The sequence below is a fragment of the Gavialis gangeticus genome, unplaced genomic scaffold, assembly GCF_001723915.1.
Source record: "Gavialis gangeticus isolate Ggan-Ray unplaced genomic scaffold, GavGan_comp1, whole genome shotgun sequence".
NCBI classification, from domain to species: domain Eukaryota; kingdom Metazoa; phylum Chordata; order Crocodylia; family Gavialidae; genus Gavialis; species Gavialis gangeticus.
This window is the reverse complement of record NW_017729022.1, coordinates 93,674,335-93,685,260: the sequence shown is the minus strand read 5'-3', so window position 1 is coordinate 93,685,260 and position 10,926 is coordinate 93,674,335. Positions and strand designations below refer to the sequence as shown.

At 40.7% G+C, this 10,926-nt stretch overlaps 1 protein-coding gene across 1 annotated transcript in view; it reads right to left on the bottom strand.

The window, feature by feature from the left end:
- Positions 1 to 1,310: 1,310 nt before the first annotated feature.
- Positions 1,311 to 10,926, bottom strand: part of LOC109297042 (solute carrier organic anion transporter family member 1C1-like) — a 44,468-nt gene continuing 34,852 nt past the window's right edge. Inside the window, exons 9-14 of the mRNA XM_019516704.1 lie at positions 8,294 to 8,489; positions 7,929 to 8,094; positions 6,412 to 6,596; positions 3,476 to 3,540; positions 2,647 to 2,764; positions 1,311 to 1,614 (exon numbers count right to left, since the gene is read on the bottom strand). Coding sequence (XP_019372249.1) covers positions 1,392 to 1,614; positions 2,647 to 2,764; positions 3,476 to 3,540; positions 6,412 to 6,596; positions 7,929 to 8,094; positions 8,294 to 8,489 — 953 coding nt within the window. The 3' untranslated portion in view covers positions 1,311 to 1,391. The remainder of the gene's footprint in view (positions 1,615 to 2,646; positions 2,765 to 3,475; positions 3,541 to 6,411; positions 6,597 to 7,928; positions 8,095 to 8,293; positions 8,490 to 10,926) is intronic.

Genomic DNA, 10,926 nt, shown 5'->3' with positions numbered 1-10,926 from the left:
TTGGAAAGGATTGGATACAGCTTACTAACTAGAATCCCTCCACTTACCTCTATCCAATCCATTTCTTTCAACTTGTTCTTCCCCACAAAACCTCTTATTTGTTCTTGGTTTCCCCCCACCCACACACACTTTTAAAAAGAAAGCTGTGCTTTCCCTGGCAGTGTGATCTATCACTCTGCAGGAAAGCGCACGCGCGCGCACCCACACACCCACACCCACACAGACACACACAGAGCCAATCTGCCATAACGCTGCACACACAAACCCACCCAAACACTCTGCCCCTGGCTGCACACCCACACCCACACTGACATCCACCCAGCCCCTGGCTGCACAACCACACCCACCCACGCACTCTGCCTCTGGCCATACAACTAAATCAACACACCCACTCTGCCCCCGGCTGCACACACAAACACACACGCACACAGCTAGTCTACCCCTGGCTGCACATCCAATCCCACCCACCCACTCTGCCTCTGGTTGCTCACCCACACCCACACCCACCCAAATCCTCTGCTCCTACTCCAAAACCCCATCCACCCACCCTGCCCCTGGCTGCACACGCACAGCCACACACCCACTCTTCCCCTGGATGCACTCCCACCCCCACCCACATACTCTGCCCCTGGCTCCAAAACCACACCCACCCAACCACTCTGTCTCCAGCTGCACACTCACCACCCACTCCACCCCTGGATCCACACTTACATCCACCCACCCATTCTGCCCCTGGCTCTACAACCATACCCACCCACTCACTTTTCCCATGGTTTCACCCCCACACCGTGCCCCTGGCTACACGCACACACACCCACCCACAAACCCACAACCACACATACCCTACCAGGGCGGCTTCATGCTCCCTGCTCTGGCGATGCAGCCAGGACACATGGTGCCGACAGTGCCAGCAGGCAGGGATTGCAATGGCCAGGGGGTTGGGTAGGTTGGGCTGCTCAATCCTGCTCAGGCTCCCGCTGTTTCCTAGTGCCCATGCCTCCTGTCAGCTTTGACAGGAACTAGGGGCAAGTCAATATAATATAAGCCTAAGGGCTCCCTCCACCTCTGGCTCTCTCCCTGAGGGGGCAGGACCCGTGCAGCCAATTGCTGCCAGGCCTCTCTGGAGCACACGTGCAGTTGGCCCCCAGCGTTGTGGACAGACAGACAGAAGTACTAAGCTTTTTATTATCTTAGAATGTTAATCTGTTTTCAAACATATACAGATTGTAAGATTTTTGGTATTTACAGAGAATATTACATACATTTGAACGTTTTTAAAATGAATACTAAGTAGGTACCCAATCTGACACTTTGCTTCTAGAGCATTTGGCATGGAACTCCTACACTAGACTTCCACATGTAGAACACATCCCTCCAAAATATCCCTCCTTCTAAAGGCGAGTTTCTTTGTCTGGCCAGTAGGCTGTCTGAATTAAATGGTCACAAGTGACAAAATTGTCTTTGCTGTTCCTGGCCAACACTGTTCCTCTTTCTCCAGTGGCTGCAATGTTTTCATCTTGTAGAACAAACCTTTTCTTTAAAATGAAAAGGACAGCAATGCTCAGGAAAATTGACATGGTGCCCAAAACCACAGTCAATCCCAGATACACATATCTGTAATAGAAAAATAATGGGATCAGCCTACTTTAGAGGTAATGTACAGCACTCCTAAAAAGAGAGTAATTTATAACACTGTGAGGTAAAGCAGAGTGAACATGGTGCTCCAGAAGGTGCTAAGACTTGTAAATTGTTATTCCCAATTTTTCCATTTACACCAATGTAAACTTGTCACCAGTATGCTTCAGTGGAAGTAGAGATCTTAATTAATAGCAACAGGAACGTTCACATCTCTGCAATATTCCTCTCCTTCTTTGGCTGCCTCACCTGAGATACCAACAAGTTTGGTATTTGAGGGTGTTTTTGCTATGTAAGGGTTTATTACTTATTCTTGTTAATTAATCTTTTTGATACAATGTTACTGGTGCATCAGTATGCTCAAAATGAAACAGGAATCCTGCTAGTTGACTTATCTTTCTCTTTTTTCTTTCTCTGTAGAAATGCTCAAAATAGGCACTTACCTCTTAAGTCTTTGCCTCCAATAGTGTAACTAGGGGTGGGTGAGTGCAGCGCCAGACTTGGGGTGACTTACAAGTGGGGTACAAGAATGGTGGCACCCTGGGGAGCCAAAGCCTTGGCACAGCAGCTACCTCTCAGCAGTGTCAGCCTGTGTCTGAGGAGCCCAAGCTGCAACAGCAGCAGCAACCTGAGTGCAGTGAGATAAAACTTGCTCCCCGATTCTATGGGGGGCCCTGCCCCCACATGTCCTGAGAGACAACATTCCTAGTGGTCTCCTCTGCAAAACACGTGTCCAAAACTAAAGCATACACATTAAAAAAAACCCCAAACCAGAAAACCCTCCAAGTACCAAAATCCTATAAACTTTCATATTTTTTGCCAATGTTTTTCTTTTCTCAGTTTTCCTGGGTTTTGCTTTTGAGACACCGTCCATGATAATGTTTTGTGATTTTAAACACTTTTCCACAGCAATAAAGTTTTAGCAGAAAATGTTCTTTCAGCTTTAGTCCTAAGAGTCTAAATATAATTAAAATAAGTGAGTTAAAAGGAGGAGTTCGCAAAATTTATTACCTAAATGCGTTAGAATCGTAGAGTCTACAAGCTCCTCTTCCCCCACACCTTTTGCTTCCCCATTTTAGGCAAGTGGTGTCTATTGACATTCCAAAATACACCGGAGCAGGGATGCCTGCTGTAGGTATTTGAAAAGAAGGAAGATCAATGATGTTATTTCATATGACACTTAGTATTAATTTTAGATGCTTTCCAACATACTACAATATGATACAATAACATAATATTTTAATTATTTATATTAGATTAGGAGTCACATCCTGCATGCTTTGAACACTTTACACTTCTACAGGATTCAGAACCAGGTCATAAAGCCCACTGAGATCAGTGAAAAAACTCTGAATGTGATTGCGGATCCTTGGATCTGTATTCAGACAAATTCTTACAAAAGTCGATGAAAATATGCCTGAGTGTAGAATGAGTAGAAAGTGAAGGGCCTAACTACTCCACCCTACTCTGCCCATTCTCCATAGGGTTTGGAAACAACCCAGGTATGAGAGAGGAAACTCAAATATGCTAAATGAATGGAACACCCACCAATGACTCTAGGTATCATTATAAAATTTCATAATACTGCTGTTTCCTTGCTTGTGTGTATCCTCTCTGTATTTGTTCCTAAAATTTTATATAACTGGAAACTTCATGTAGCCTTTATGAAATATAAATGCTTTACCTGTTCCCCCATTCCTAATATTTATTATATTTTTACCACATATTTGCTTGGCACTCAAAATTCTATACAAACTTGTAGGTCACTGCTGAGATAAACAGTTAATGAAGACAGTACAAATACATACCTTAGTAAAATGAAATTTTGAACCAAACTTACCGAGAACTCTTATTGCCAAGGTATAAATTCCAAGTGCAAAAGATTTGAGTTGTGGATTAATGCATCTAAAAACATAGAAATAATTGTTAAACTGTCTAAGAAATAAATTACAAATAGCTAATTACAACTCAGGAGGCTCAATTCTCTGCCTTGTTTTACTAATTTACTATGGTGCAGTTCCATGGGAATTAGTAGAACTATACGCACATGAAAATTATGCAACAAAATGGAAATCAGGCCTAAGGACTTTTGCCTTCTAATTAGGTGCCAAAATCTCTCCAGAGCCTTAAGGTATGTAAGTGCCTAACTCCAACTGGTCTGACTTTAAGGTTCTGGGCAAGTTTCCTATCCAAGTAAATGGTAAGCACTTGGATTTACAAAATCCAAGGCAGCAGACGGTAGAATTATGACCTTACATAGCATATCAGCAGTGTTTGGACTACTTATACTGCACTATTAACTCAAAGTATAACCCCTCACTAATCCAATTCGTATTCATACATGAGAATCTTTAACTCTAGATAAGTTAGCAATATTCATCAGTTGCAGATCTAGTCATTTTCACGATCCAGTTGCTCTGTGGAGCTCAAGCATCATTTCCTGGTGTGGACAATCTCACTTGAGCTAGACTAGCTCAAGGGCCATAGTGGAAGTAGCAGAACTCAGATTAACTGTTGTGGTGAAGACAGATTCACAGAGCAGTCTGGCCCTGTTCCATCAAATAGCTTAATCCACATGAAAGGTAAGCACACTGCCCTCCATTTATTTAATGAACATCGAATCGGAGTTATGGCACAGGGCACAGATGTAGGATTCACTATTCCAAAACCATGCCAGATAGATGCTAGGAACAGCAAAGTCTGCATTTGTGCCCTGAGTTGGACAAGATGACTGAATGCAAAAGGATGAGAGAGATGTGCACTAAACATATGACAGAGAAGTCTCCAAAGCCAAAAAGCTGTTGTTTGCACTGATGGAAATGACTAGAAGACATGCAGGCAACAGATTCAGGGCCTTTGCAAAAAGTTGATACATTTGTGTTCGAGAAAGGAGTTCCAAAAATGAAACAGAACAAAATCAAGATGAAATATAAAGGAAGAAGTAGGGAGGGAAGAAGACAAGAAAAAAAATTAATATCTAAAATCTCCTCCTCTGAAATTTTATTTCTCCTTTATTTTAAGCAGCTTCTCACATTGTACTGAAAATGTCAAAGTGTTTAGTTGGTATATTAAATCCTCAACAGCAGCCATATTTTCTATGCACTGGAAGTCCGTGTATTTAGGATGGATGTAGGTAACCCTTCTCCATAATAGCCCTCTATTAATACTATGCTCTTTCAGCTAACAATCATCTGCATTTCAATAATTTCTTCTAGCTTCAATAGTTTCTGAAGTACCTTGGCAATTTCAATTAGCCTAATACCATTACAGGAACATTTAAAGAAATGAGCCAGTTACTAGGTATAAGCATATTTTATTGATTTTAATCTTGTAAACGCTTGAAGCAAATGTCACTAAATTTTACAGGTCTGCAGGGATTTGGCTTCTGTACTCATGTGCCATATTTGGAGCTCGCATTTCACATGTATACTCCTCTGAAAATATCAGTTTTCACCAAGTACTAGCCTTAGTATTAGAGTTAGCTGAAGAGTGGGGTGAGGCGGGGAGGGGGCAGAACGCAGGGAGAGGAGAACTTGGCAAACAGTTACTTAAACAAAAGCTGTGAATTCATAGTGGTAGCATTTGTTTCTAATGTGTGCATTCTGCAAATAGTGGCACATTTTTGTTCAGCAAGATTCTCTGGGGAAACCAATCACTGAGGCCAAGAACAGACATTCAAAAAGCCCCTGGCTCTGTCACACTTTACTTAAAGCGCTATAAGTTGGAATGTGAGCAAACCAAACAGATGTCTGCTGTTCAGTGTGGGGGAGTGGGGGAGGCTCAGAGCCTATCCACACTGGCTGCTGCTGCAGACCTCCCAGGAAGCTGATGGAGTGGCCCCTCTCCCTTGACCCACCCCCTCCACTCCCCAGCAGCTGGCAACTGTCAGCACCAGCTGGTGGGGGTGGAGTGGACAGAGACACTGGACACTTTCCCCTGCAGCCTTCTGGCCATGCAGTAGCACAGCGACACGGAGCCCAGACCCCTTTCCCCTGCAAGCCAGGCAGTGGCACACCACAGGGATAGGCTGGCTGTGGGAGGAGAGAGATTCCCCTTTCCCCTCCCCCTGCCTAGGTTGTGGCCAATAGCTGGCCAAAGGGAGGGGGCAGGGCTGGGCTGCTCTAGCATATGATCTAGGATCACTGGGTAGGAAAGACTTTGTAGAAAGAAGCTATTGATACTATTTGTTACATCATTTTTTCCTGGGTAATATGAAATGATCTAATTGTCAAGGATCAAATGGGAGAATGAGAGTGACTATACAGCTGTTGCGCTAGACTGTCTCTGGGGACATATATATATTGATATCAGCAGCAATTGTGGTTTTCGTGTATGAAAATCTAGCTAAATCCATGCACTAAGCATTTGATTTTCATTCACAGCAAGACAACTTTATATAATTCTAGCCATACAAATGACACTTAAAGTGAATATAATTTACCACAGGTAGACCATCCTGAAGTGGCATTGGTATAAAAGACAATCAGCTCCACAGTATTTTTTGTAACAGGGAACATATATATAGAATGATAAATACAGATGTGGTGCGATTTGCTTCTTTTAATCAGGCACATACTAATGCTTAGAATGAGAGCTTTTCATTGCTGTCTGCAGTGCTACGATGCTTTTTTATGGTGAAAAAGGACCTTTTAAATCATTTCAGGATTAAGTGAAAAGCACAGAAAATACTAGAAAGAAAAAGAAGAAAAAAGGGGTATTGATATCAAAACACCTTAAAAATCTTTACCAATATTAAAAGGAATTAGCACTATTCACCTTAAGAGTAATATGTATCCAGGTGTGCTACCTATTGACAAAGTATATGAAGTGATGACTGATATTACCAGAAAATACAGAAACATGTTTGCACATTCACTTCCTTTTTGACATGTCCCTGTCACTGCTGATGAGCTTCTGGATGGAGATTCTATAATTTCCACACAGCTGCAGTTACGTAACATCTGGAATATAACAGGCAGCGGTATAAGTTAATTGAAACAAGTGGGCCATAACAGAGGAAGAAGAGAAAAATAACTGCCTAAAATGCATTTGTATACTCCATTTTTTCCACACCCTTCAATAGGCAAAGGCTCTGTGTATTTCAAGATTAGGGTTGGTCAAAACATTGCTAGTAAAATGCTAGTTCAGTAGAAAAAATATTTTTCACTGAAATAAAAAACTTGAAAGAAATTGACAAAAAAAAGATTTTTTTGCAATTTCTTGGTTGGTCTAATAAAAGGTATCATCTCTGAACCAAGAGTTCTAGAGTTTTGCATTTCTTTTCGTCTGAGACCAACATGGCTACCAAATACATCCCGGAAATAAATTGACTATTTTTGATGAACTATTCAGGTTTTTCAAAAAACCCCTCAAACCCAAAGTAGTTTTAGTGCCAAAAAGACAGACCAACTGACCAAAAAACAGATGTGGGGTTTGAGGACTTTGTAACATGAAAATTTGGAGCGTTTCACTTCAAACAGAAAACTGCCACAAAAATCGAGGAAATTCATGGCTCCATATGCTGACAGAGCTCCAGTGAATCATGACTCATTTACAACCACAGATAACACACTAGGGCCCCTGGCACAAGTTACAGTGTAACATATTCAAGCTGATTTATGGCACCCTAAAGTGGCAAATTGGGCACATTATTACACAAAAAATGTGGAGCATCACAGGGGCTCACTTGCATGGTGCCATAAATCAGATGTATAGGAACCCCATTCCGGTGGTGAAAGTCAGCTGATCAGCATGGGGATGGGGGTTGGCATCAGGACCAGGACAGCCCTGCTTCCCAAACCAGAAACCAGGTATTGGGAGAGTGTGTTGCAAGGTTCTCTGGTAGGAGAGCAGAGGGGCTCCAGCCATTGGGCACCTGGCAACCCCTGAGCTCAGCACCTTTTCCTGCCTTGTCCTATAGCCCCCACCTCACACTTTTTGAAGCTTCTAGATCCCAACATCCCAGTGCTCCTGGACATCTAAATGTCACATGTGCAGCTGGGCTGTCCCAGGACTGGGCCAACAATCACCTGATAGTCAAACCTGGCCCCAGACCTGGTCTGGAACTTGCTGTTTAGGACAGAGCCAATCTGTGGCAATGGGCTGGGTGGAGCTCAACAGTGGCATGATTGGGATCACAGGAATTTTATGCCCCATCCCAAACATGGTGCCTCCTGCCATGCATGTCATGGGATGTGGTATAAAATTCCTCTCATCCCGATCACACCATTGCTGAACATTTGCCAGAGGCCTAAGAAAACTATAGCATACATGGAAGCAGAAAAGTTACTTACAGCATTTTTCCCGCTGCCATTTGATGTCTTACAACCAGCTAGACAAGCTGACACATATGTGATTCCATTTTCCCCACATATAGGATCCCATTCATTTTCTGAACATATGCAACCAGAGTTGCATTCTGAAAAGAGGGCTTGTTCATAATGAGAGACCTGTTTGATTCTGAGGAAGGGAAACAGTAACAAAATGAAACAAAATGAAATGTTTCTCCTAAGCAGTTTTCAAATCAGGGTCTGTAATAAGACTCACTAATGCCTGACAGCTTAATTCAAGTGATCCAATTTCAGGAAGATTTTCACTATGGGAAATGTAGTGAGAAGGTAGCTTGCTTTAGAACAAAAATTTACAACTTTCAACGTACCCTTCATAAGACACAGTCAATCCTGCCACATCTGAGTTCTCACAGCCCATTGCAAACAAGGTAAAGAGCAATAGATAACCAAAGAAGGATGATCCCAAGGAGAGCTTTGCTGCCCCTACAACATTAATCCTGAACTTCTTCATGATCAGTCCTCCAGAAAATATTCCAAAGGCCACTGCGGGAATGTTGATCAGACCTACAATCAAAAAAAGAACTCAATGTCCACCTAAGCTTCAATTTAATGGATTATTAGCCCCAGCCAAACCCCACAAGGCAACATTCCAAGCACAGGCTTAGGAACTGATGGAACAATAAACTTCCAGTTTATAACTATAACATTAACATTGAAAGTATATGTATTAGCTAGTCATGGGTAATTATTTTTTTCATATTCATTCATTTTTAAAAATCATTATGCCAAATAGGATGCAAATCAGGGCTCCTATAGGCTTTCACATTCCCTTTGATGGAATGTGGGAGAGGGTTAGCTAGTCCCACTAAACTATGCCTCAAGTAAAACATGATAATTTCTTCTTAGCACATAAATAGAAGATTTTTTCCCAGACAAATCACCCACCAGTAATGCAAATATAATACAAAAATACTGCACTGTGAAGGCTATGCTTATTTTGAACACATAAAAAACACATAGAAAAATCCAATGCCAGACTCTGAATGGAGGATAAGAGAGACTTCAGTGACAAGAAGCAACCAACAGAGTGAAGGAAGCATGTTTAAACATGAAATAATCCCACAGCAGGTACAAAATTATTTCATGTATACCATGTCATTTTATAATCTTTTTTTTCCCTGATGAAAGTACCACTCTCATCTAAGCCAATTAAAACCAAAGAAGAAACAAATTTTTTTTTATATATAAAAAAAATCTGTGGTCTTTATAACAACTAAACAGAGATTATTATGAAAGATAATTTGTAAAGACATGATATTTACTGGATAATGTTTGGTGTAACTTGTTTTAAATATGTAAATGATTATTTCCTTGTCTATTATACAACATTTTTAAATTCTATCAGTTATCATGTTTAATGAATACTGACATCTAGTGGCACTGAGCCAAAACAGTTTGTATAAACATAAGCATATTTTATATATTATAATTCCTCATAAAATAGTTCAATTTTGTGGGAGACAACTGAGGGGGTTAAAACATCATTTCAAATGACTTAAAAATGATTTACAACTTTTAGACACAAGATGTTTGCTATTACTTGCATCCAAACTCTATTTTGCTGTTTCACATACTTTGGTTTGCTTTGTAAATATATAAAAGCAGGGCTTAAAAGACAAAAACAATTATTAAAATTTAGAATAGGTCTCATTCAACCAGTAGATAGCATGCTATATATTATATTCCAGTCAATGTTTTACGTATATTCTTACTGCTCAGAGATTTACTACAATTATACAAGCAATCTTCATTATATGGCTTGTATATAACTTGTTTTTTGCTGTATGAATGATGCAAGTACCATGGACTAACAAAATATTGCACTACATTGGAATCCATTTTTCTTTACAGTTCCACAATGACGTGAATCTTGTATGACAACTTATTTGCAAATGAGCACTGCCAAGTAAGTATGTAGAGCCTTACTGTGTAAGAAACAGAAATGATCAAATAAGAAAAACTCATGTTTGTCTAAAAGCTTCTAAGAAGAAATCTAGATGGTAACTAAGGGATTTTTCAAAAGTACAATGACTGTGGAAGTGTAAGGGTGATATTGTAGCCATGATGGTCCAGAAATTATGTTAGAGGCAAGGATTTCTTAGGGTGATATCTTTTTTGGACAACTGTATAGTTGGGATAGAGTTAGACAAGTTTTGAAATGCAAGACATTAATCCTCAGGTGGAGTGTGGAACTAATTTTGCTCCCCAAAAGTCAGGAAAAATTCATTTTTCTTTCAATGCCTGTAAAATTTAGCAACACTGAGTTTGTGAAACTTCCACAGTTAAATATTTAAAAACCAGTGTTCAAAAGGCAGCTTTTATGAGCTGCCTGAATAAAAATGCCACTGCTGCTGTGAGGAGGAATCAAAGCTGAAGCAGAAATCAAAGTGGGGTGTTTCTATTCTGGACAGAAAATCAGCTTCCCCAGTTGAGGCATGCTCACAACTTTTGGAGAGATGATTTCTGGGGGAAAGGTAAATGTGCTATGTGAGTTACTACAGTAATAGCCTAATTTCTCATTCAGGACCAACTAAATTTTAAATACAATTACAGACTTTACAAAGTGCATGAGGAAGCATCTTTAAGGTCCACAAAAGGCTGGAGCTGAGTCTCCAGGATATTGTATCTGGATATTGTAGCTGTAATCATTGCATTAAACAAAATAGGAATGTTGCGACCCTATCTCTTCTGGAAAATCTATCCCCATCTGTGTGTAAGGAGAAATGGGTGCCCTAGACCTCAGTGAGTACCTGGTTGCATGTGTGACATAGTGATGGTCAATGAATGAAACAAGAGCATTATTTCCCCTATATCTCATGAGGAATTTGCCAAAACCTGTTTAACTAGAAAGTGGGGATGGACAAAGTCATCATTGAGAAGGTATAATCTAGAACCAGAGAGCTTTAAACTAGACTCGCCAGGGGAGGGGGCTGCCAGAAGA